The sequence below is a fragment of the Nasonia vitripennis genome, chromosome 4 (assembly GCF_009193385.2).
Source record: "Nasonia vitripennis strain AsymCx chromosome 4, Nvit_psr_1.1, whole genome shotgun sequence".
Lineage (NCBI taxonomy): Eukaryota > Metazoa > Arthropoda > Insecta > Hymenoptera > Pteromalidae > Nasonia > Nasonia vitripennis.
The window spans coordinates 397,457-422,328 of NC_045760.1; the positions used below are offsets into that span (position 1 = coordinate 397,457).

At 37.5% G+C, this 24,872-nt stretch overlaps 5 protein-coding genes across 17 annotated transcripts in view; 1 reads left to right on the top strand and 4 right to left on the bottom strand.

Moving 5' to 3' along the window:
- Positions 1-65: 65 nt before the first annotated feature.
- Positions 66-6,650, bottom strand: LOC100123342 (beclin 1-associated autophagy-related key regulator). Its single transcript, XM_031928602.2, has 10 exons — positions 6,417-6,650; positions 5,736-5,966; positions 4,784-5,564; positions 4,177-4,282; positions 3,722-4,041; positions 3,458-3,645; positions 3,220-3,376; positions 2,965-3,141; positions 2,744-2,873; positions 66-2,656 (listed from the first exon to the last, which is right to left on the bottom strand). The coding sequence occupies exons 3-10, from the start codon at positions 4,981-4,983 to the stop codon at positions 2,492-2,494; spliced, it is 1,443 nt and encodes a 480-aa protein (XP_031784462.1). The 5' UTR covers positions 4,984-5,564; positions 5,736-5,966; positions 6,417-6,650; the 3' UTR covers positions 66-2,491.
- Positions 5,534-10,178, top strand: LOC100123333 (phosphatidylglycerophosphatase and protein-tyrosine phosphatase 1). 2 transcript variants are annotated; one of them, XM_001606909.6, is made up of 7 exons: positions 5,534-6,839; positions 6,924-6,973; positions 7,200-7,280; positions 9,035-9,177; positions 9,265-9,345; positions 9,428-9,643; positions 9,911-10,178. In XM_001606909.6, exons 3-7 carry the CDS (start codon positions 7,262-7,264, stop codon positions 10,040-10,042), a joined length of 591 nt encoding a protein of 196 aa, XP_001606959.2. In that variant the 5' UTR covers positions 5,534-6,839; positions 6,924-6,973; positions 7,200-7,261; the 3' UTR covers positions 10,043-10,178. The 2 variants fall into 2 exon arrangements, with proteins under 2 accessions (XP_001606959.2, XP_031784475.1); XM_031928615.1 differs by having other exon boundaries at positions 6,640-6,839; positions 6,924-6,960; positions 9,911-10,174.
- LOC100123327 (alanine--tRNA ligase, mitochondrial) lies at positions 10,042-14,544 on the bottom strand. Its single transcript, XM_016985128.3, has 12 exons — positions 14,016-14,544; positions 13,777-13,950; positions 13,353-13,693; positions 12,981-13,262; positions 12,741-12,885; positions 12,495-12,667; positions 12,091-12,422; positions 11,708-11,996; positions 11,231-11,626; positions 10,776-11,132; positions 10,494-10,692; positions 10,042-10,414 (listed from the first exon to the last, which is right to left on the bottom strand). Exons 1-12 carry the CDS (start codon positions 14,238-14,240, stop codon positions 10,181-10,183), a joined length of 3,147 nt encoding a protein of 1,048 aa, XP_016840617.1. The 5' UTR covers positions 14,241-14,544; the 3' UTR covers positions 10,042-10,180.
- A 173-nt stretch (positions 14,545-14,717) lies between these two features.
- Positions 14,718-19,437, bottom strand: LOC100680489 (caspase-like). Of its 3 annotated transcripts, none has more exons than XM_008213386.4 (6): positions 19,008-19,437; positions 18,437-18,699; positions 17,265-18,352; positions 16,966-17,017; positions 16,196-16,892; positions 14,719-16,131 (listed from the first exon to the last, which is right to left on the bottom strand). In XM_008213386.4, the coding sequence occupies exons 1-3, from the start codon at positions 19,124-19,126 to the stop codon at positions 17,808-17,810; spliced, it is 927 nt and encodes a 308-aa protein (XP_008211608.1). In that variant the 5' UTR covers positions 19,127-19,437; the 3' UTR covers positions 14,719-16,131; positions 16,196-16,892; positions 16,966-17,017; positions 17,265-17,807. The 3 variants fall into 3 exon arrangements, with proteins under 3 accessions (XP_016840630.1, XP_008211608.1, XP_008211609.1); XM_008213387.4 differs by having other exon boundaries at positions 19,123-19,370; XM_016985141.3 differs by lacking the exons at positions 18,437-18,699; positions 19,008-19,437 and having other exon boundaries at positions 14,718-17,017; positions 17,265-17,791.
- A 397-nt stretch (positions 19,438-19,834) lies between these two features.
- Positions 19,835-24,872, bottom strand: part of LOC100123314 (serine/threonine-protein kinase MARK2-like) — a 366,766-nt gene continuing 361,728 nt past the window's right edge. For 3 of the 10 annotated variants that reach the window (XM_031928585.1, XM_031928584.1, XM_016985133.3), the window contains 10 exons: positions 22,191-22,252; positions 21,997-22,126; positions 21,474-21,774; positions 21,292-21,395; positions 21,076-21,192; positions 20,821-21,021; positions 20,585-20,753; positions 20,362-20,492; positions 20,079-20,240; positions 19,835-19,995 (listed from right to left, as the gene is read on the bottom strand). In XM_031928585.1, the coding sequence (XP_031784445.1) occupies positions 20,114-20,240; positions 20,362-20,492; positions 20,585-20,753; positions 20,821-21,021; positions 21,076-21,192; positions 21,292-21,395; positions 21,474-21,774; positions 21,997-22,126; positions 22,191-22,252 (1,342 nt within the window). In that variant the 3' untranslated portion in view covers positions 19,835-19,995; positions 20,079-20,113. Of the gene's footprint in view, positions 19,996-20,078; positions 20,241-20,361; positions 20,493-20,584; positions 20,754-20,820; positions 21,022-21,075; positions 21,193-21,291; positions 21,396-21,473; positions 21,903-21,996; positions 22,127-22,190; positions 22,253-24,872 lie in introns of those variants that run through there. The other 7 variants (XM_031928582.1, XM_031928581.1, XM_008213370.3 and 4 more) reach the window with 7 other exon arrangements.

Consider the following 24,872-nt stretch of genomic DNA (forward strand, 5'->3'; position numbering starts at 1 on the left):
TCAAAAAAAGGGTAAATTAATTTTGTATGATTTTCTCATTTGTGGCCTAACAAGTAAGCTTAGTGTTTTTTTTTTTTTTTTACATAAATATGGTCTACACCAAGGGCTGTTGCGCTTGTTGAGCTTGCGTGGTTTCAGTACCCGTCTTGGCTTGCGCAGTCGGCTCATCTTTGACTTTTTAAATTTACGCCTTTGGTACACAATTTACTATAACGTCATAAAAATAAGTACAATACTACGGCTATGATATGCCAGCACAATTAAAAATTATTTGATTTTTCTCGTTCGTATGTATGCCAAACCAAATAAATTGCTACTTGTTAATGGAACATTATAAAGTTACTTTTTACTTGATTATATTGATTATACCTGTTTCAACGATTACGAACTCAAGCATATGTTTACATATAAACTTAATTGTGCAACTATTCAAATGTATCTATAATAACGTCATCATATCTCTATAGCAAAAGAAATATCGCCATAAAACTTGCAATTAAGATATGAAAATTTATCGTTTACTAAACTTGTTTATCCAAAACTCTTTGTAACGAACTGTCGATTGGTATAGACCAAAATGCTATTGCTTACGATCGTAAGTCAAGATAATTTGACGCAATAAGTGGGAGTAAAAGTAAAATAAAGTTATTAAAAATATTTCGTAGATTATGTTTTATTACAACACATAATAACTTAGTTCTTAAAAAACATTTTAGTTTGTCAGAGATATCACATTGAAAGTTTGTTCAAATAAAACATAGCCACCTTACGCATAATGTACATACTGCACATTTCAATCATCTTTATATTTAAAGTTAGTCTAAGTAACAATATATTTTATTAATGCTCATTTACCTACAATGATCATTTCAAAATTTCAGTTATATATTTACAAATATATAATATCTTAATTATTAAACTGTTGATATGAGCAAATGACACATCAACATGGCTTAGAAGTCAATCTTAGAAATTGTGCCGATCTTTTAAATAATTGGGATGGTCAGTACTAATTATTTTTCAATATCTTGATGCATCCATGAAATAATAATAAATACGATTTAATTATAAGAATCTCATTCGCGCCAACTATTTTAAATACATACAAGATCAAAAAGCTTACAAAAAAAAATTTTAATGCAATGAAATTGATACACAACTCTCATTCCATATTTGTCTACATTTTGTTATGAACATTTGTACTTTAAAGTTCCCAGCACTCAATCCGCCAATATACATACATACATTAATGAGCATTATTTTTAAAATATTTTTATTGTAAGCTTTAAACCTATTATGTATTTTTACTATAAACACTTTAGACTTTCATACCTGGAAAAATAACTTTAATAATGATTCTTCTGTGACTGTCGTACTTTTAATTCAATGTATTACCATTACTAACATTAAAATTATTGTTATTATTATTTAAGTTATGATAAATTGGTTGTTTTGATGAAGAAATTTCATATATCTTATATCACATTAGACTTCTTTTATAAACGAAATTGTATTCAAAATCTCTATTTTTTCTATTTATTTAAATGTATTGTACAAAGGTCCAGGCGATCTATTACTACTTCTGATCCAGTGCACTATGCTTATAACAGTGTGATGCTGTTTTCAGAAATCCACTTATAGAATTCTGCATTTATTACAATTTATTTTGACTGATGAATGTCATATATGTCAATTAAACTTTAGAATACTAAACGAGTGGAGAACGTTATTAATCTGTACAAAAATAACACCAATTTTTTTCTTTGTAGATTGATGCATTCATAATTTCTGTACATTTTTCTAATCAGTCAACAGTCATTGCATACTTACAAATTTTGGACGTCCGTAGTACATAAAACCATTTCATACAACTTTCATTTACAATCACTATGTACTTCATTACGCATATAATTCTAACTGCATTATTTATATAATATAAATTTTTTTTCAAGTGATGAATCGATTCAAAATACAAAACATCGTATTTTTCAGGCGCCTCGATAAGATTTATCTATTCTTACTTTAAACTTAAACTTATGCAATTTTCACCTATCATGACACTTGAACGTTCTGATAACCTAATGAGACCAATCGATTTACACTTAAATTGAATGCTTTTTTGTATATATTGTCAAATGTTAACCTCACAATTTAAATTATACAAATTCAAACTGTAAAAAATTATAAAACTAGAAATTGCTGTGAAAAACAAATAAAAAATAAAATAAAATTATTACTTTGAATAACTATCGATATGATTCTAACAACTTAAAAATAATCTACAAAATCTTCTAACGCAATCAGAAAAAATTATTCATTAAATTAGTAATCAGTATAAAAAATGTTCCTAAGGTATAAATTATACATTTAATTATGTAATAGTTCTTTTTGAACTTTTAAAAATATTCTTTCGATGAAAATCGAAAAAAGATTGAATAAATATGTATTCCTGCCTGCAGTAATTATGTATTATAAGAAACTTAAATTTAATCTATTTGTTGGTGGTCCAACCCCTCCATAAAGAAGCAATACTGGCCGCTGCGCTTGTTACTAAACCTCCAGCTACACTTTGATTTACTTGCATGCTAGAAGACTGTTGGCTAGTCATTGCACCTGGAATAGGAACAACCATTTCTGGACAAGCTACATTCGGAACCTAAAAATAAAAATATATTTTTATTTAACAAGTTTTGTACAGTTCTTCTTTTATTTTTCAAAAGAATCAAAATTTGAATTTTCTTACCGCTTCCCATTCCCAATTGAAGGCATCTTCTTCTTCATCAGAAGCAGAATCATCACTATTTTCCAAATCTTGAACTAATTGATTGTGCATATTTAAAATTATATTTGGATCGACTTCAATTGGGCCAATTCTACAACATATAAGAGTAAAATTAGAGTAAATAAGTACTTTAGATAAGCTTAGATCGCGATATTTAAAAAAAAAAAAATGAAATGTCTTACCTTCCCAAATCACTTATTTCAGTATTGAGCAAGTGCATAAGGTTTTGCAGTGTATGCATTGGATGTAATACTGAAGTATCAGTATTCTGGGTAAAACAAAGATGCAAAATGTTACTGTTTAGCCTCGCTACTTTTCTGGCAAATTTTTGATCAGACATTTCACTCCCATAAAATTCACTGAAATGAAAATTGATTTTTATTATAACCAAACATATGGTTAAAATATAGAAAGTTTTATTAGATATGATTACAAACCTATAAGCAAGTTTGTATGGAAGTCGCACATTGAGGTAATACGCAATAATATTAACTAATTGGGTAGCATAAGTGAGGGCTGCATTAATATTGTATGCAGGATTGTGTATCGCATTCTCCTTGTTCCCGCTAGGTACGCAATCTTTATTTTGTGCAACTAAACGAAAAAATAAAACATTTCTTTTAATATTTAGATTTTACAACCATTAATAGAATGCATGTATGGAAATGTACAAACCCCAAAGTGAATATGCGCTATAATCTCCAGATCCAGGTAAAGTAGGAGAAACTATGCGATGATGTACTTCTAGGCTATTTTCAGTATCGTTAATCCATTTACCCCTAACATATGATGTTCCTGATGCATCGGCAAGAGCACAAGTGACCATATCTGTGCTGGATCCATCATCTTCACTATTAGATAAACTGAAATTTTTAAATTAAATTAAATAATGTATGGTAAAAACAACAGAGTGCAGGAAGATAAAAAATTCTAGTTTACCTCTTTGAAGGTTCAACTTTACTCAGAGGAAATATGTATTTTATCAATTGTTTTGCAGCTGTTCTTATAACTTTTTTTAACTGATGTCTCTTTTTTTCTACTGATTCCTTTTGCTTTTCTTGCTTAACTTTTAATTCGATAACATGTTTACGTAATTTTTCTACCTGTTCTTCATGTATTGGTAACTTTGAAACCAATTTTGAATTAACATCCTTCAGGACATTCAAGCGCGAATTCCCTTTACTAATGTTTTGCCTAGTTTCATTCTCAAGGTTTCGAAGCAGTCTTACTCTTTCTTTGCAAGCATTTATATCACAAATCTAAAAAATAAAATATAAAAGGTACGTTATAAGCAGTTGTATATTCAATAGATAATTTAAGCAATCAACAACAGAAGTGGGGCAGCCGCAGCAGTTAAACAAAAATTATTATTACAAGCATAACAAAAATCATACCAGTTTATCACGTTGCTTATATTTTTCCAGGGCTTTTGTACACTTCTCCTCCAATTGATTTCGAGCTACTTTTAATCGCATCAGTCGCTGCTGCTTATCCGCAAACCTGTAACAGAGCAGAACGCTAAAATAAACACAGCTAGAGAGTATCTTACAATTAGACCACGAGCCGCAAAGATCTAAAAATAAGGATCGATTTCGCATAGATCAGAGGTATATCGGTATTTTTTTCTTCCAATCATTATAGAGGACGTCCAGGAAATCGAACCGAATTACACAGCTGACAGCGCGTGTCATCCATTTACGTATTCACGAGGCGCAGAAGAAAATCGAACGCCGAAAAATTATCAGTCAAGATCATATCAAGTACACGCACAGGCGGGGAGACGGGTGCGAAAGTACTAGGTGAGTAAGTAAGTATAGCGCGCGCAGGAAAAAGAAAGAAAACGAAGTTGCATCGGCAAGCGTTCGAGAATAACGAGACGGGCAGTGCGAAAGGAAAGAAGAAAAACAGAAGAAAAAGGGCGACAGTTAACGGAGATGCAGCTGCACGGGGAGCATAATCGAAAGCAGGCAAGTAGGTGCTGCTGATCGCAGAAAGACTCACCTCTCCGAGTAGACCGAGATCGAGTGCACAAATTCCCCATTTTGGACGCACTGCCTGCAGTAGAAGTTCCTGCGGCCGTTGTGGCAGAGCGGGCATTTGAGCAAGTCGATGCCGAGGCGCTCGTTGACGTCGTCGAGCTCGGAGGAGAGATGGAAGTCCGCGGGCGCCGTGCAGGATCCGTCGGAGCTGCTCGTCGCCATAGCCCGAGCGACATGGACTGCCTATGGTAGAGTCGCCGGAGGGTGTAGCCTGCTGCTGCTGCTGCTGCTGTTGCTGCAGTTGCCGCTGCCACTGCCGCCGCGGACGGAGAAAACAATGGGCGCTTCTGCACCAGAGTTCCTTGCTGCCGGCGCCGCCGCCGCCGCCGCCGCCGCCGCTGCTGCTACTGCTACTCCGCTGTCTGCTATCACTCATCAGCTGATCCGTTATTTACCTTCTCTCCGAGCGAGTCGCTGCACATAATCTCTAGCTGTGTTGCTGTTTGCGAGTATGGCTACAAGCAGTGCTGCAACGCGCAGTGCATACACGCACAAATGGAGTGCAGATCGAGAGACCGAGAGTAGACTGCCACTGTGCCGAGAGAGAGAAGGACAGAGAGCTGCGAGCGAGAAAGGAGAGTCGAGTCGAAGGCTATGCTGATGCAGTCGTCGACGCACTACGAATTATTTATCGCGCTTTAGTCGCGCGGGCTGGAAACTCCATATCGCTTGTGTACAGTCGTTTACGAGGTCTCGGGCTCCTAGTCTTCCTAGTCTTCCTCGCACGAGCCCGCGATCAACTGCTGTGTAGAATTGTAGTTGTTAGAATTGTAGTATGTTATACTCTGCGCTGTTCGCTCGTTATTACCGCAGCGGAGAATGCGCGCCGAGCTCTGATGCAGCAGCAGCGCACATATCGTGGACACTGCTACAGAGTACAGCTATACGCTGTGCATGTGCATATATATACTTACGCTGCGGCGGGATCACTTTTGCACTCGCAGCGACGCTCTGACTCTGATTTAGTGATCTCTGACGCTAGGGCATGACTACTACTCGTAAGTCGTATATAATGCGCGAGTAGCGTGGTGCAGCGATGCAAAATTCAAGCAGTTTTCGAGGCATAACTACTCATTGTCCCTCTTCCGTTATCGAAGGAGACCTACTATACCGGCATTACCTACATGGAATGATTGGAAGAACAGCTGAAAAAGAAAACAAATTGACTTTTGAAAGTAAAACGAGTTAAAAACAAATTGCCAAATTTATAGGCTCATCGGAAAATTCTGAATTAACCATATAGATATAGATTGTGCCGAATAAATAATACGGAAAGTTAAAAGTTGGCTGATGCAAAGGCACTGCACATAAGCACATTCAAATCACAAAACTTTATTCCTGTTGTAGCCCCCCCAGATGGCATGTGTCGCGCAATAGTCGTCGCTACTTTGGTCAAGTTTGGTGTATAAGTTACGTTACACTACTATATGACGATTCGAAAATGAAGAACAAAAATATTCGGAATTTTCTAGCTTTTTAAACATCGCTGCACGTGTACTCATTACATTTTATTAATGATAAATTTTTTATGAGATTACGAAATAATCGTGACAGTTTTCTTTCGTTAAGGTTATAATATTTTTAGACCCCCTCACCTTTATCTGCCTTTGTCTTACACACATTATACACTACTATTATTTATCTTCATTTCGAAAACAATGTATTTGTTCTTGCGATGACATGATTATGATGACTTGATTTCTATTATTGATTCACTGCGCTTTACGAATAAAATGCCCAGAGTTCGATTACTGCGTTTTAATTTTCGGCCAACTCCGAGAAAGACTTAATTTTCGTAACACAACCGAGTCGAGGACAAGATTTTAAATGCGTAGCTAAGTATAATACTTATACATAAAACCTACGACGCTCGTTGGTCGAGCATTTTGGAGTAATAAGATGGAAGTAGCCAATCGGCTGCGGGACACTGCAGTCGACGATGCCGGTTATCTATGGAAAATATTTTTTAAAGCACATGCTTGTTTACTCTTAAAATCCCATTGAATTAACAATGACATGTAATAACAACTAAAGTCGTCATTTCTTTATGATATTTGCTATGACATAATTAGTAACAAAACATTATACTTTTCAATTTACAGATAATTAACTGAGGATATCTCTATGAACTTGCTAATAGTCAGTATTTGAGGTATATAATAGAAAAAAACTGTATTCTCTAATTAATTTGCTTTTATATATTAAAAAGCCATAAATTAAATTCACTCAAGTTTTCATGCTTGGGTTCTTCGATGATTTGTGAAAAAATAACCTTAAAATCTTAAGTTACGCTTTTATACTGAATTAGTCGAGAACATAAATTATCAGTTTTTGTAAATTAACACATATACATTATAAGTATCTATTTTTATTTTCAGATTCAGCAAATTTTTATATACTTTGTGGAAATTGGAAATCAAAGCTCCAAACATATTCAACAATGGCAAAAGTTTTTGGAGGTAAAGTAGCAAGTTTTCGAGAAACGTTTACTCTTGCAAATAAAAATGTATTGCGCTGGTTTCCTGGACACATGGGTAAAGGTGTTCAACAAATGGAAAAGCAGTTGAAAAATATCGATTGCTTGATAGAAGTACATGATGCAAGAGTACCAGTGTCTGGTCGATTTGCTGATTATAAAAACACTTTATCTGGTTTAAAACCACATGTTCTTGTTTTAAATAAAATAGATTTAGCTGATAAAACATACATTCTTCCTGCTATAGAGCGGTTGAACGATGAAGGTATAAAAAATATTGTACAAACAAATTTGAAAGATGAAACCTGCAAAGAATCAAAGCAAATATTACCATTAATACAAAAACTCATAGCAAATTCAGATCGCTTCAATAGATCTCAAGAAGCAGACTATTGTGTGATGGTTATTGGAGTTCCAAATGTTGGTAAATCTTCACTTATCAATCGATTAAGAAATACTCACTTGCGCAAATCTAAAGCTGCACCGGTCGGTGGTGTAGCCGGAATTACGAGGTCAGTTATGAATAGAATAAAAATATCTGAAGATCCATCAGTATATTTGTTAGATACACCTGGAATATTACCTCCTTATATTCCAGATATTTATTCTGGTTTAAAATTGGCATTAGTTGGTTGCTCTCAAGATCATTTGGTGGGGCACCAAATCTTAGCTGATTATTTATTATTTTGGTTGAATAAAAATCATAGGTTTGAATATGTAGAAATGCTAGGTTTGAAAGAAGCCACTGATGATGTGATAGAAGTACTTATTCAAATAGCTGTCAAATTGAAAAAAGTTAAGAAAATCAAAAATTATGATGGACAATATATTTATAGACCAGATTTACATTCTGCATCAGAACATTTTATTAGAGCCTTTAGATCTGGGGAATTGGGCCTTTACTGTTTAGATAAAGATGTGCTAGAAAAGCACAACTAAATTTCCTTTTTATAACTGAATATAAGAAAAGATTGTGAATATTTACTGTATAAAGTCTCATGATTCGTATTTAAATATTAAGTAATTTTTTAATTTATTTATATTCACAAGTTTGTAAAGTATGTTAAAAAAAAATTTATGATTTGGTTATTGAAAAGTAAAGTTGTGGAGAAAAAACTTACAAATGATTTATGTAAGTATTGTAAATAAAATTACATATAAATAATACACAATTCTGTTTATTTAGTATACTAACGATTCTTAATGATGAACAAAAACTATTTTTCAAAGTGATAAGTTTGACAGAAATGTCTGAATATAGAATGTGAATTTACACTAGAAAAGATTAGAATAAATGTTATTCTACCTTTGAAACTTATTAATATTTATTGTTAAAAGTACTAAATATTAATAAAATGTACAATGGCAACAATGAAATCTCGGATCACAGTTCATACCTTTTCAAATATTATATATACTATTTGAGCTAGTCCCACTTCTCCAAGCCTTCCAGGGTCCCACTTTCAACTCTTCCCCCACTTTTTCTCCTGTTTTCATACCTCACTGTATAGTTTGTCCTCTGCTTCCGTTAAAACTTGTGGCAACTTCATATCAGGAAAAATTCGTCACTGAAGAATGTGATAAATTCGTAAAATCGACATATAATTCAAATAAACTAGTTAAATCGGCAACAAATCGACGTATTAAAAACCAATAAAAAAAGCATTAAACCTAAGTAGCATTAAAAAATCGAATTCATTAACGAAAATTTCACGTGGATTGCAATTTTTATTGCAGTGAAGATGTTTGCCAGAGTCACATTTTATCCATCTCTGCTGTATAATGTGTTTATGGAAAAAATTTCCACCAGAAGATGGTATGACCGTATTGATGAAACCGTTATTCTTGGGGCATTGCCATTTAGATCTACGACGAAACAGGTAGTTATTTATCATTTATTATATCGTTTTTAACAGTTAATGTATAAGCAGTGTTTGATAAATTTAAAAATTGTTAATTCATTTCAGTTAATATCTGAAGAAAATGTGAAAGGTGTGGTGTCAATGAATGAGGACTATGAATTGTGGTTACTTTCAAACAATGCTGAGGTACATCATTGATTTCTATTCTTATAACATTTAGTAATAATATGTTAACTTTGAATTTCAAAAATTTTTAATTTTTCGATAGGAATGGAAAAAATACAATGTGCAATTCCTCCAACTGTCAACAACAGATATATTTGAAACACCATGCCAAGAGAAACTGAAACGTGGTGTTAGTTTTATAAATCAGTTTAGTAATGAAAAATCACAAAGCCAAGAAGAAAAATGTCCTACTGTTTATGTACACTGTAAAGCTGGAAGAACACGAAGTGCAACACTTGTAGGATGCTATCTAATGACGGTTTGTGCATTATTTCTTTTCAAAATTTAATATTCAGGATTAATCGTTTTCGATACAGTGTTCAAGCACATTTTCCGCCCCTGTATCAAAAAATAACGTTCGATACACGTACGAAAAGTTGATTCTACACTCGTGAGATTGTCGCCCGAGCGAAGCGAGGAAACCTCCCACTCGTGTACAATCAACTTTTGCGCACTTGTATCGAAATATACAATTGTAGGTTTAAACATGAATTTGGTATGACATCACTTGTATATAATTTTTCAGAAACATGGTTGGACGCCTGAAGAAGCTGTAGATTACATGAGAAATAAGCGACAACATATACTTATTCATAAAGCACAATGGCAAGCTTTAAAAATATTCTACAATGATCAAATAAAATCTAAAAAGTCCTAGGTATTAAAAAAATTTTATCTAAAAATTAATGTACAGTAAATTGTTGATTTATCAAATATACATTTTATAAACAACCATCCTAAAAATATTTATTGAATAAAATCTAATTACACTTGTTTTTATAAAACAAAACTTACATTATTTGTTTGGTTTATTTTTTTGACTTCTGTCGACGTAAATTGACGCAAATTTCGTAGCAGTTGCGATCGCTTTGTCAATTAAGATTTTAAAATTGCTGTCAGAAATTTGAATTGGTTGCATGTTGTACGAGATGAGTGGATTATCACCCTTTGTAACATTTCCTTTCGATTGAAACACTTGCAAGATCTCTTCCATCCACGTTTTAGCATTAAATACGTCAGTTTGCAATTTCTAGAAGGTGATGATTATGCAATTATTTATTTATGATTATAGATTGTAGTAATCAATGTATTATTTATATTTTCCTTACCTCTGGAACGAAGCAGCTAGCTTTAACTTTGCTTTTACAATGAACGATAACTAAAACTGGCGTTGAAGGCGGACAAAGCTTAATAATATTTTTTAATGAGACATTTTCTAATGATGTATTTGTTGGTTGAAGGCAGTGTACAACAAATGGTAACGATGAAGAATCTAACAATTTCTTGATTTCTTCCTCAATGGTATTTCTTGATAATAAGAAAACATATTGGAATATTACCGACACTCATCATATCATAAAATTATTAAACACGAAGAATGGTAAATTTACCTTGTTAATTCTCTATCTCGTATCCTTATGTTTTTGGACAACAATTCTAATTTTTCTAAACTTTCTTGGACAACAATATAAGGAAACCTTGTTCTTTTCTTTTTATCCAGTAACTCCTGCTTTTCACTATTGACTCTAAATTCAAGTTCTTTCAAAGTTGCATTACCTGCTTTTAAATCGTTTTCAATATTTAAAATTCTATCTTTCAAATTGTCGCCTGCAAGTCTTGCTAAACGAGCTGCTGGCCCAGTTATAGCTTTTAAACTCATACTAACGCTTCCTAGAGATTTAAGACTTGTGATGCAGAAATGTTCTAAATCACCTGTTTTATGAACATGTGTCCCACAGCATGCTTCTCTGAAAGATAAATTGATACCAATAAGTTAAAATGACGCAATAAAAATAAACATTCGTATGTAATGCGTTAATAATTTTAAGTACACTTGATAACGTACTTGGAACTCAAAGCAGGACTATTTATTTCAACAATTCTAATTCCTGTATCTGGATAAACTTCTCCTGGAACTACTGTCAGGTTATCTTCATTTAACATTTGTAGAATATCTACAGTTTTAGTTTTTACAGGAACATTAGCTGCTATAACTTCATTTATAGATTTTTCAATTTTTACAACGTCTTCACGTGATAATTTTCTACCAAATACACTGCATTCAAAATTCAAAAAATCTTTGGAAACGTCACTCCCACGCTGTCCGACAACGGGCAAAATTTGTTGTAAAGAAGCGTTCAACAAGTGTGTTGCAGTATGATGTCTCATTGCACCTAATCGAATCTTTTCATCAATTGAAATCAGGCATTCATCTCCAACTTGCAGCTCATGTTCTGGATTTCTGAAAATTGATGGTCATGATCATTCTTCACATGAAAACTTAAGTAATAGTACGTTTGAATCAATATGCTTTAATACTTACGCCTCATCCCAGTCCACAAAATGACCAATATGAATTACATAATCTCGAATTTTTCGAACTTTCTCAAAATTAAAAAGTAAGTCTTTTATTTGAATATGGCCTTTATCAGAAATCTGACTTCCCGCAGTAGAGTATGCAGGTGTTTTGTCTAATATTATACCCACTTCAGCGTTTGTAGTAACAACTGCACTACTTTCAACAATATTACCACTGTTGGTGACAGTAGCTTCAACAATGGTTTGGCTTTCATCTACATTGAATGCAGTTTCAGGTTCAGATATTAAATTACCTATTAAAATAATATTATAAGTTCGCTGTGTATATTTGAAAATATTACTGTTATAAACTAGTTGTCTACCAATATATTTTATCCCAGAACTTACCATTCATAATCATTCCAACTATTTTACATTTGACAACTGGAAACTGATATCCTTTTTCAGTAATTGTATAATCGTATTTAAGTAGATCGTCGGTTTTCGGCACGTTTCCCGATTCAAGTAAATTTAATGAATATTCAGATATGATTTCATCATTTAATTTGTCAGCTTTGTGCCTGGAACGTTCTCTAGCTTTCTCAATTGCTTCTTTGAAAGTTTTCAAATCAAATGGTATAGACTCAATTTCTGCCAATTTGCATATTGTTTCGGAATTCAAGCCATAGGTGTCATACAGCTTGTAAGCAAAATCTCCTGGTAAACTATTTACTTTATATCTGAAAATTATTGTATTATTATTGACAAACAAAAGCAATGAATGAACAAATTTATGAAATTAATATACATACTCTGATTTGAGAAAAGTCTGCAGTTCATAGTAGCCTGCTGTCAATCCAGGTAATGTTGCATCAGTAATGGCTGATAGTTCAGGACGATTTTCAACAACTTTCCGCCAATTTTTCGCAGCATTATTTCTTGCTGATTTCATAACTTCTTCTTCATATTGTATAATATGTTGAATCTAGCAGAGAATAAACGTGTTTCAATGAATAATGTAGAATAATAAAAATCAACACAAAAGTATGCAATAGTACCTTGTTCAAGTTTTTATAAATTTCTGGATAAACATCTCCAAGGCTGAAGGCAACGTGATTTGTCAATTCTGATAGAAGTTGGCTTGTTTTAAATGACTCTTCACTGATATCAATAGCTTTTCGCAGGATTCGTCTGAGTTTTTGACTGTAAAAATATTGTTTATTTTATGATTACAAGTTACAGAACTTGATATATATGTATTGAATGTTTAACATAAAAAATTAAGGAGCATTACAAACTTCTTGTCAGGTAACATTCCATCAGCCAAAGCAACTGTGACCATCCGAGCATGATCAGCTAAAATTCTATATCCTGTATCAATTTTGTTTTTATCAGCTGTACCAAATCTTCCTTGATATTTTGGAGCATGAGTAAATTTTTCAATGGCTTCAAACAAAGGTTGAAAAATATCTGTATCATAATTAGATCTCTTTTCTTGTAATACAGTTACTAATCTTTCAAAACCCATGCCAGTATCAATGTGTTTTTTTAACAGTGGTATTATCCGACCATTTTGAAGTCTAAAAGATTCAAAATTCATTACTAAAAAATTATGAATTTTTCATTTGATACAAAAAGTTCTTGAACACAAGCATATTATATTCATTCACCTTTGGTACTGCACAAATACCACATTCCAAAGTTCTGTAAGATCATCATGACCTTTATTAACTCTGGAAGCTTGATTTTTAGACTGCATTGTATGATCAATGTGTATTTCTGTACAAGGACCACATGGACCTGTTGGGCCCATCTCCCAAAAGTTATCTTCAATGCCGAATGGCAATATGTGATCTTTTGGTACTCCAATTTTAAGCCAAATTTCCTTACATTCCAAGTCTGGTTGTAAATTTAATTTTTCATTTCCTTTAAAATATGTTACGTACAAGAAATCTTTCTTGATTCCATAAATTTCTGTCAATAATTCCCATGCATATTTGCAAGCTTCTTCCTGAATTAAGCAATTCCACCATTAAATTATAATTCCAGTTTTATTAGTTATATAAGTTGTATTTAACAAATCTGTTGATATACCTTGAAGTAATCTCCAAAAGACCAATTGCCTAGCATTTCAAAAAATGTATGGTGATATGAATCATTTCCAACAATATCTAAATCATTGTGTTTTCCTCCAACTCTAATGCACTTTTGTGAATTGGCAACTCGAAATGCTGGTGGACTATGATCTCCTAATAAAACACCTTTGAACTGGAAATTGAAAATATTTACATGAAATAAGCTCAGTAAGTTTAGTTAAATGAATTTAGCTATACCTGATTCATTCCTGCATTAACAAATGGTATAGAAGGATCATTTAAAGGCACAACTGGACTTGAGCGAACAATTGCATGATTATTTTTAGCAAAATACTCCAAAAACTCAGTTCTTATTAATTTTGCACTTTTTAATGATTTTTTATTTGTACTCAGAGTACGAATAATCACTAGATTTTTTATGTATTTAAATCGTCGAACAAACATTTTTAAATTACTTTTCATTCTAATGGTAGTTAGGTTAGATACATTTCTGATTTAATTTTTGTGTTGAATACAATTTAGTGCAAATGTACGCGTTTCTGCTATAATTAACTTTCCCGATAAATCAGACCCATAAAACCGTTGAATTTTTAAGTTATTCATTGTCTAAAACTTATTTTACAGCAACATTGTAATAGGTGTACCGGTTGCACATTCGATATAGCTATTATTTAGCTGCTTATAAACCCGTGATGAGATATAACTGTGCTTGTTGTGTGCCCGATGTGCACCGGCAACGTCCCACCTGAAGCAGCAGTTTATGATACCAACCTGTAAAATAAAAACGACTGCATATTTTGGAATTTATTTTAAAACTTAATTATTTGAAAATACAAATTTTAGCGAAATTAAAAAATTGTTTCAAGTAAATGTTTGTCAAAATCAAATATAATGTAACTTTTTTATGGTACGAAAAAAAAGAACACAGGTAACGTACACGTACGTTTAAAAATACTTTATTTACACAAATTATTTATTTTTCTTCCAGACAAAATCGGAAACAAAATCCTAGTCTATTTAGACATTTCCTTGCAATATATGTATATATAGATGAAATAGAAATGATTAAAAAAACTATTTTTTTAACATAAAAAAGTAGTTTATACATAAACTGACATTTATTTTATTCTCGGATGTTACCTATAGAAACTCCACTATTTAATTATTTCTGAGGCCTATCAAAAAGAAAAAATAGTGTAAAACAATAGTGCTATATTTACAATTTTTCACAGATGAATCTTATTATACCTGTCAAACAATAATTAACTAATGGCATATTAATAGAATAACATGCTACACAGTAGACTGTACAGATAATATAATTTCCACAATTGGAACATAGGTATAAAAAGAGTGAAATATATATAGTTGATTTCAGTGATTGAGAATAATAACAGTAGACAGCAATCATTTTGATGGAATTTTGAAACTTGACTTTCATAGATTGATATCGCACTTACGCAATTTTTCATCTTTTTGTATAGGTATATACTCTATTTTATTTTTAGCAGATACATACCGCAAATTTGATTGCAAAAAGTAACTCTAATACTTGTGCAATCAATTACCCTATCTACATTAAATAGTTACTTACTTTTTGAGGTTTGCAATGCATCACCTACATGACCTATACTTCAATTAATATTAATTGTACATTTTGTAAAAAAACAAAGGTGTGTACAGAAACATTATAGGATACTTTCTGATTTGTCTATAAACAGCTATACTAATACAAAGATAGTCTCTAATTACTTTTCGTAAGAAATATATATTTATTCTAATGTGTTAGTTTGAATATTTAGCGTAAATGTACTCATTAATAATTGTTTACACAATTCCCTTTAATTTATGTTTAACTATTGAATAAATTATTACAAATTTATAAATAATGGCAGTAGTACAGCATGTTTTTTCCTGTTTGTATCTATCATTTGCTTTGTACGTCAATAATATTTTTACATATTTTTCAATGTTTTAATTTTAAAAAATTTAAGAAACACATACTTCAACTCATAAGAATATTTTACAGTTAATTTTTAAATATTTCAGTGTGCAACGCAAGACTTCAACAAGTTACTTATCAAACAATTAAGCGAATATTAAAATTTACAATACATAACTATGTGTTACAGTCTTTTCTTTGGTAAAGAACCAAAAGCCGATATTACCGTTGCTTTTGTACCAGTAACAGATGAAGTTAATGTTGTTAACGTTTGCTGAGGTACAACAGTTGGTTTGACTGCTGCTGCAGCAGTTGGAATTGTAGAAATTTGATCCCATTTGCTTTTCCTCTTTTTAGCATCGTCTTCCACAGTTGAGACTACAGTAGCTGGTCGTTTGGCTGTTCCTGAAACTATTTCAATTTTTGTTTTGTCTTTTCTTTGTTTTTCTAGTTTTTCCATTTCCACCTTTTGCACCTTTGACAATTCTTCATAGTAAGAGTCTTTGTTCCACTTGAATGGATCAAATCTGTCAGGGGGATAGTTAGTGCCCAACTCATTGATACTACAATATTGAATTAGCTTTTCATAAATGGATGGATTTCTGAAGTCTTTCCTTTGCTGTATAAGTTTGTTCATGTCCAAACGCCCAGATTCCATTTTTTTGTAAAGATTTGTAATTTTTTCCTGTAATTCTACTGGACAGAATCCAGGTGGGTCTGGTGGAATTACAACTCCATATGCATCTGCTTCCCCATCTGAAATCAAATCTCCTTGACGATCGGGAGACTGCTGTTCAGCCGTATCAGAAGGTAATTTTCCGTTTACAGAAAATGACACTTCAGTAGCTACCACAACAGTTCCCTCATCATCAGAGACTATTGTGTCATCAAAATAGGAAACTAATCTCTGCACCTTTGACGTTACATCAGTCACTAAGGTGGGTACATTTGGCAAGTTGTTATTATTCTTGCCACCAACATTGGAGATATTGATGGGGCTATTTGAGGCTGATCTGCCAGATTTAGGACTGATGAGAACTTGGGGCTGACCGACTTGGGCATTTTGTGGGGCAGCCCCTCTGGGAGTGTTTGAATTCTCCTGAAGGTCGTCATCCACCCCGTCTTCACCCTCCGAGTCAGTATAGGTGGCCGTTAGAGATGCCAGAGCAACACTTTGTACAGACATGGTTAGTTGACTTTGAGTGTCCAATTTGCTACTAAGCAATATTTTGTGTGGAAACTCACCAGTATAGCGTTGTTTTCGTTTCTCTGGAAATCTTGTCTAATCAGACAATATCTGAAACATGATGAATGAAAATTCTAAAAAACGTGCTTAAAAAAAAGTCGTCATGATACTTTTGAAATAGTCTCATTCAACGAAATTCAAGACTGATATGCATAGTCGATATAGCAATTCCAACTAACAAGACGCACAAGACGCAAAAGCATCATGGATGACCCAAGTTAATTAGGTTAAGTGAACCACTATAAGACGACGCTGAGTAGAACGCTTGGTCAAATAAAGTTCAAGGAGCATAACTGACCTGATTTTTGCTAAGGAACGATGGGGCGTACGTTCATTCAATCGTCCTTCGAAATTTCTTTGCAGCGATCGTCGAAAAGGTTGAACGAAATCAATGAACTCTGCCAATCGTCTTGCCCTTTGGCATTCGATGCTCACTCCGGAATATACTCCCGAACCACGGCCCGGTAAAGAATTTTACTTTACCAATCAGTCACTAGTCCGAAAGCTGTCCCATTTTACGCACCAAGACAAAAAAATCGCTGAAAAATTAAGTAAACCCCTTTCTTTGCGCTTTTCAGAGACGTTCCTCGCCTTTTCCCGTGACGAAGAGTGTCGCAACGCAACCTGTTTTCGTGTTTCAAGTTCCAACTTGCTGCAGCAACGCCGTTCCGTTGATTCCATTATGTTTCGATCGTCTACAAGACGCTGCAATGGCTGGTTCGCGCGAGGCGCGCTTTTTGAAAATTTAGAAAGACATGGGTAGAAACGTGCACATACGCAGATGATAACGATAATACAAGATAAACTTATTCTATTGGCATTTTATAAGGCATTATATTTGTTAAACGCGCGCAAACTTAACGAGACGCGTAAGCATCGTGGTAACGGCAGGTATTTGCTTTTTTTGATGAAAGTTCGCACGCTCGGGTGAATACGACTCGAAATCGATCGCGACCCTCTGGCAGACGAAGGTGAGGATGGTCAGCAGGTCCTGCCTGTCCCCGTAGACGTCGAGTTCCGAGCACAAAGCTTGTACGAACCAGGAGCCTTGCTTTTTATTTCTCCAAGAGTAGAATCCCGGAATCGTGGAGTAGGCGATTAGAAAGTCACGATGCGTCGGTATACGGAATACCAGGTTGGGGTGGCCATCGGGTTCGGATCTGCAGTATTGTAGCTTGATGCCCTCATCGGTTTGGTCGCCGCGACAGGCCTGTATGAAAAACAATCTGGGCTTACCCTCGAGACTCGGGCAGTTGCTCGAAGTAAAGCTCGACCAGATGCTCTCGGCGTTGTACTTTCTGTCGTGAGCGTAAAGCTCGCCCAAATCGCCGTGGCTCAGTACCACAACCACCAGGCAGTCGTGCTGGGAGTGATCCATTTTTGCAACTGTGCAGTACGAGGTATGATTTAATGTTACAAGCGATCGTTTGTCGGAAAAGATATCGGAATGATTAAATTCATTTTTATTACCTTCTCCTAAATAGTTGGATATACATTGATACGTTAAGTCGTGAAAGTGTCGGACTTCGAAGCCGAAGCTTTTCAACGTACTGGCGAGGTTTTCGCAGTCAACGTTTGTCCCAGTACGGGAATTTATAGCGTCATCTTCGAAGAATTCGTGATTAAATATCAACGCCAAACCACGCCTTTCATGGTCCATTTTGTAATACATATCTTCCGGTTTTAGCGAATTCGGAACATCCTCAGTTATCGCAGGAGCTGCTGTTATATTTCTAAAACGCAGAAGAAGAATTAATGTCATTGTCCGAAATTCCAGTTACGACTCGCCACGGAACGATCGACCAATCTGATATACAACTTTATAAGTATCCGAGTAAATTAAAAATTCTGCATTTTTGAAGTTTGACTTTTATCAAATTAAAAAAAAACCGTTAATGATCTGATATAAAGTTTGAATGGAAAATCGGTAATCAACAGAGGCTAAGGTCACAAACACTGTTACTACTAACAGCTGATGTGAAAGTGACCACTGGCTGACGATGACTTAATGATAACTTTGCATAAACAATGCTCGAAATACCTTATGCTACTAGAAGGAGATGTATTAGTTGGGACGTCAGCTACATTTTCATCGATTGTGTTATTTCTCGTCGTCACGTTCTTGTCAATATCACAGCAACGACTAAGGTTCTTACCCATTTTCTCGAACTGCCCGAGAACTACACTTTTCTTTTACTTCAATTATATTTTTCTGATTTATTACGTTTGAGCACCGCTTGAGCACCGAGAAACACCAGTGGGAATGTACAATAATGTTATTGAAGAACACTCTGTATACATCTTTCAGGTATCACATCCTACTGAACGGAGATAAGGCTTTGACGTGGTCTTAATGCTCATGTAGTTTCACGAAATCGTTGTTCATTGCGAATCCTCGTATATATACTATTTTTACGCGAATTCCTTGACTTCGTATCTACATGTGCTTGATCATATTAAAAAAAAAAAAAAAAAACGTGTTGCAGCAGTTACAATAGAAAAATAAAATAGCGTACAACATATTTACAAATAAAGATTATTATTCGAAAAGTTGATTTCAGATTTAAACTTTTTCTGTGTATGTGTGTCAAAAGAGAACAGCACTGGTACGACATCTAGTGATAATATATTGAATCTCGTATCGATAAAGAAGCCTACTACACTTTACAAAGGCAAGCAAAATTATGAGCAAAGAAAATGACTTTACCGACAACTGGAAATTCTTCTTCGAACCGATAGTTCAAGAAATGGAAGAAATCCATATATCATGGTACACGAAGCATCATCACATTTGCATGGAGTTGATTTCAGTGGTTCTCTCGACATTACCATACTATTATTTTCGCCAGATGAAGTTGAGTTATCAAATTTTAGAACAAAATAAATTTTTATTTATATTTTAAAATCCCATAATTTTGAATAAAGTGTTGATGATCGCGTTAGTTTGTCTGCAGTGACGCTTAAAAAGTTTCCTTCTTCTCGGCTTGATCAAGGCAGCCCCGATGAATAAAGCAATTCTTCCACTTGAGCTGAAAGAAAAGCGACAAAAGCTAAGCGTTTTTACTCGATTAAAAAAATATCGTCGACCAGCTATTTCCCAGCTACCCCATACCTTGTCCAAAGTTTTCAAAGCAGTCCGAGTCTTTCTCAAAGAGAGCCGACCTCCCGTCGACTCCTTTTCTCGCGCTGCTTTCGCTCTAAGAGAGCGACCAGCTCCGCAGCCTTATTTCGGCTCCTCGAGATTTTCGACGCATCTATGTTGCCCTTTGCCAAGCTGAAACAGAAAGATGCAGTTCTGCATCCAGGCGCTCTTCGAATTCTATCGGGTTCTCGGGAACGTAGGTATAGAGGACGTTGACGCGTCGGTTGCAATCGTATTCGCGGAATCATCTCACCCGAGGAGCGCGGCACTCGGTGCTGCTGTCCGGCGATCGTCGCCTTGACCCAGGGATTGCAGCAGCGCCGGAGATTGTCGAGATAGGCACGAATGCCGAGCGCCTACTTGCCCCGATGGCGCATTCGTCCTCTACCGAGAAGTGCACGAATATTTAGATCCGTTTAACAGATTCGCCGGCTGCGAGGACGATAAGAGTTTACTTTTTTTCCTCTGCGACTTACGATCGGTTTTTCTCGCTGCGATATTTTGCCGCTTCTTAGACCGCTGTTTGGCTTAATTCGATTGCGCGTTATCTGCTCGGAGAGAGGACGAAGCGCACTTTTGCGCAAGCCTGCAGCAGTCGGCGGCAGTCGTTTCGAGGTTGTTATTGTGACTGGTCTATTTTTCAAACTTTACAAGATTCGTCATTACAGATGATTTCGTAACGCTCGTCTCTCGGTCATATGCGTTTGCTAACTTTTTACTTGGGAATTTGAGCGGATCCTTGCTGTTGGCCACTGTCTTGGTCGGCGTTTGAATTACCGCAGCCAGCGGAGCTTGAATAACTTTCTTCGAGTTGCGGTCGTACTCCGCGATCGAAAATGGAAGATCCGGCTGATGGTCGTCGACGAAAGGCTCCATTTGCGACGAAGCCATTCGCATTGCCTTACTTCTGCAACTATCCAAAGTCAACTGAAATTATCGGGCGACAAGAGACCATTTCATTTCTCACCTGGCGTTGATCAGCGGCGCGTACGGCTTACTCAGGTTCTGTTTTAATTGTCGCAACATCCTGCCGCGTTTGCTTTTAAAACCGCCGCTCGGACCGGCGCGTTGCAGCTCGTGGGCTCTGTTCGATCAGCGAGGGTAACGAAACGTGGAATATATATATACGAATGTGATCGTTGCGACTATAGTATATACATAGCGAAAAATTGAGCGGGCTCACATGATATTGTACATTCCTCCGAGCGTGCCGAATCGTTTGCCGCCAAGCTCCGCGTCTATCGCCTGCCGAGTCATGCCCGTGAAATCGAGGAGCTCCTGCAGGATCTTTAAGCAGGAGCGCGGTTATTCCCAGCTCGTCGAACGGAAAAAATAAACGCACTCCACGCAGGCGACGTGTATTACCGCCTGGTGATCAACAGCCGGCGATCCATCCTCCCCTCCCAATCGCCTCCGGTCGAGGATCCAGGGGTGCCGGCGCAGCTCGTCCATGGCGATCCTCCTGTGGGCGGCTGGAGTGAGCAGCCGGGCCACGAGGTCCCTGTACTCGGCTGACAGAGTCGAAATGGCGCGCTCCTGCGGCGCTGCCAGGCCCCGATTAATCTGACCCATCAGCCGGCGGCGACACTCCTCTGCCGTTGTCCGGCCGTCTCGGGGACTCAGGAACGGCAGCCGACCGGCGCCCATCACGTACAGGATCACTCCTCTGCTCGTCGGTGCAATTAAGTGTTGTATCGAGTACGATTTGATCGTTCGTTTTGCCGCGTCTCTCCGCTCTCCCACGAGTTTTACTTCGAACAACTGTTTTCGTAACGCGATATCCAAATTTTCTTCCTTCGTACATTATAGCAACGAGTCGTCGTATATTCGATGTAAACGATGTTTTTATGGAATATGATATTCTCGTGTGCGAACACGCATCACTTACAGGCTCCAGAAGTCCACCTCCGGGCCGTATTTTTTTCCTCTGACAAAGAGTTCGGGCGCCGCATACTCCGGAGAGCCGCACTGCGTCTTCAGCGGGTTCGCGCAGTCGTGGAGGTTGCTCAGTCCGAAGTCTGTCCAGGAAGAACGCAATACAGTCCAGTGCAATCGTTTACTCCCCCGGTAGCGCGCACTTACCGACTATTTTGATCCGCTCCTTTTTCTCGTCGTGCAGCATTACGTTCTCCATCTTCAGGTCTCTGGAAGAGCGAGCGTTTTTAGTGTGGAAGAAATGAAACGGCGACGCGCGATTATGCGAAAAACTCGGGCGCATGCTTTATGCGGCTGTAATAAAAGAGGCCTCCCCCCCCCCTTCAAAAAACGAAACGCAAAAAAAAAAGCGCGAGCCGTTATTTATGCTACTGTCGGTTACACTCCCGCGCCGCAGCGCAGCAGCAGCCTCGAGGGTCAATGTGACTTTAATAACGTGTTTCGAGTGCGACAACAGAGACAGAGCGGCGCGCACGCACACATGGGATGCAGCGACGACAGGCCAATGCCATTTTTATTCGCGCGCGCGCGCAAAAACAAATGAAAAATCATTTTACGGCGCGAGACGAGGAGCCTCTCCGCGCATGTACGAGCGTGTTACGACGAAATTACGAGAGTGTATCGCCAGGTGTGCGAGCGCGATTACGAGCGCAAGCTCGTAAATACGAAGCTTGACTTTTTAAATTAAATTACGAAAGCGCGCGTTTTCAAACTGACTGCTTTTCCCCGCAACGATCATCGGCATTCGCAGTGATCATAAATCAGCGGCATCCCGGATTCTCGCAGAGAACTATGCTCTCGAAAAAAAGAGCAGCTCGGCTACGCAGCCGCGTGCAGTGACTCGCTCTCGCTCCGTTCATTGACACGAACTTCACCTTGTCTCGTGCGAACAAACCTCTCTATCTCCCTCTCTCCGCTTCGCCGTGCATTCGGCATTTTTTCTCTTATACAGTCGTCCTCCAATAAATATTTATGCGGCGAAAAATCCGGAGACGGGGTTGCTCTCGCGATTCCTCGAATCGACTGCTGTGCTCCTCCTCTTTCGGCTCTTCTACCCATCGGAAACACTTTATTTTCCCTCAATCCCTCGCCTTATCCGCGACGTATAAATTGCCGCCAGAATAATGTAGCCCGCCGCGCGGCGTACGCGGAATACGACGCGCCAAAGTTGTCTCTCGTTTTTCCGAACGCTTTATCTAATATTATCGGCGGCCGACTCATCCGTGCGCTGATCGATGCAGCGGATCACGTAAGCGGCGTAAGAACCGGTGCAACGACTGCGCTGTTGCCTGACCTTGGCAACGACGCAGTCTCGAGAGCGAGCTGAAGATAATAGTCGAAAGGACCCTGAAGCCGAGGTCGCGGTTCCCGCTCGCTTCATGTTTCCTCTCCTTCGTCGCGAACTCGCTCCTTTCTCGGAATCCTTCACGTGCCCTCTCCGGCCCGAATTTCCCGCGTGCGTTTCTAAATGCGAAAACGAGATATCGAATGTACAATGGACGACGAGCCTCTCGAGTTCCCGCGCCAAAAAAAGCTCCAAAATCAAAAACTCGTTCTCCGCCGCCGGATCGTGGGAAGAAGTAGCATTTGATTAGAATTAATCGTGCGAAAGCGCGCTCTTTTGCTCTCTGCTTTTTTATTCGCCTCCGCGCTAAAGGGTTTTTAATTAATGGCGCGAGCGCGCGCTGAAGCTCGGAGCTTCGGGATTTCGAATGAGCATCGTCCGCTGCGCTCCTTTTAGCGAGTCTGCAATTAATAGATTCCAGGGTATGTGGTATATCTGAACTCGATGAAATCGCGAGTCCATAATATAATCCCATTGCTCAACACACACGACGAGCTTTCAGCTCCCATTGCCGATACCGTCAATATCCCAGTGGGCGATTAGCAGGGCTATCGAGCGTTTTTCCGCGCAAGCTGACTCCCTCGCGCGGTAATAATCTCTCTTCGTCGTTTCCCCGATAGCGTCATGCACTAAAAAGCACAGGACAGACTCCCTCCGCTCCGCGAAATCGTTCGGACTGATCTAGCGTACGGAGCTGCTGCTGCAACGGCTGTATCTCGCGATCTCGCTTCATGAATAAGACATGAAGGAGCGCTCTCTCGACAATTCGCTAAAGAATGAGATTGCGACTCAAGGCCGCCGGAGCCGGTGTCACGCGCGCCCGCGGGGATAGAATCGCCGTTGCATGATGACTCGCCGCGCGCATTGTAATCGATAATCGTCGCGCGGCAGATGCAATTTGGCAGAAAATTGTTTAATAAGCTGATTGAGAGCGGCGCTCGAACAAGCGTTCGGCGTTGATACAACTGCGAAGCGGCTAGCCCGTAACAAGTGTTCGCCGATAGCCGAGCTCACGGACTCTTTCGGAAGATGGCACCACCTGTTTCGGATTCTGGCCTCTCCGCGTGACGACATTCGCTTTTACAACTCGTTGCGGACGGATGACAAGAAAGGCTTCACTTTTGGCCATTCCGATAAATCTCCGTCGAACGTCGTTCTCGCGTGCTCGAGTGAATGCGCCGTTCAGAAGCGAAATGCAAATGGCAAAAGCAATTAAAGCCAACGCGCCATTCCCATCAGAGGCGAGAAGCCTTTATTTTAGCGCTTCTACGAAACCATCACGTAAAGAGCAAGCGGCGCAGAGCCGAGAAAATTCTTTCGACGCACATCGCGAAAAATTACGAGCTCGATCAAGATGCTCGCGCTGCATTTCAAATTAAGTGTTTTTTCAGCCGAGACTCCGCCTTCCGCGCCGCGTTATTCTTTTGTCTCCCGCGTGTCTAGATTTTCGGCACTTGCTCTCCTCTCTGTCGGGCACAATTGCG

Bases quoted from the DNA above. Each gene is read 5' to 3' on its own strand.
- LOC100680489 (XM_016985141.3), bottom strand. From the start codon at position 16,906: ATGTCTGTACAAAGTGTTGCTCTGGCATCTCTAACGGCCACCTATACT.
- LOC100123333 (XM_001606909.6), top strand. The intron at 9,178-9,264 runs GTAGTTATTTAT...AATTCATTTCAG, and splicing joins TTAGATCTACGACGAAACAG to TTAATATCTGAAGAAAATGT. The intron at 9,644-9,910 runs GTTTGTGCATTA...ATAATTTTTCAG, and splicing joins TAGGATGCTATCTAATGACG to AAACATGGTTGGACGCCTGA.
- LOC100123342 (XM_031928602.2), bottom strand. From the start codon at position 4,983: ATGGCGACGAGCAGCTCCGACGGATCCTGCACGGCGCCCGCGGACTTC. The intron at 3,646-3,721 runs GTAAACTAGAAT...TAAAAATTTCAG, and splicing joins AAAGTTGAACCTTCAAAGAG to TTTATCTAATAGTGAAGATG. The intron at 2,874-2,964 runs GTAAGACATTTC...TATATGTTGTAG, and splicing joins GAAATAAGTGATTTGGGAAG to AATTGGCCCAATTGAAGTCG.
- LOC100123327 (XM_016985128.3), bottom strand. From the start codon at position 14,240: ATGAAAAGTAATTTAAAAATGTTTGTTCGACGATTTAAATACATAAAA. The intron at 12,668-12,740 runs GTACTATTGCAT...ATTCTCTGCTAG, and splicing joins TTTATAAAAACTTGAACAAG to ATTCAACATATTATACAATA. The intron at 11,627-11,707 runs GTAAGTATTAAA...ATCAATTTTCAG, and splicing joins TTTGTGGACTGGGATGAGGC to AAATCCAGAACATGAGCTGC.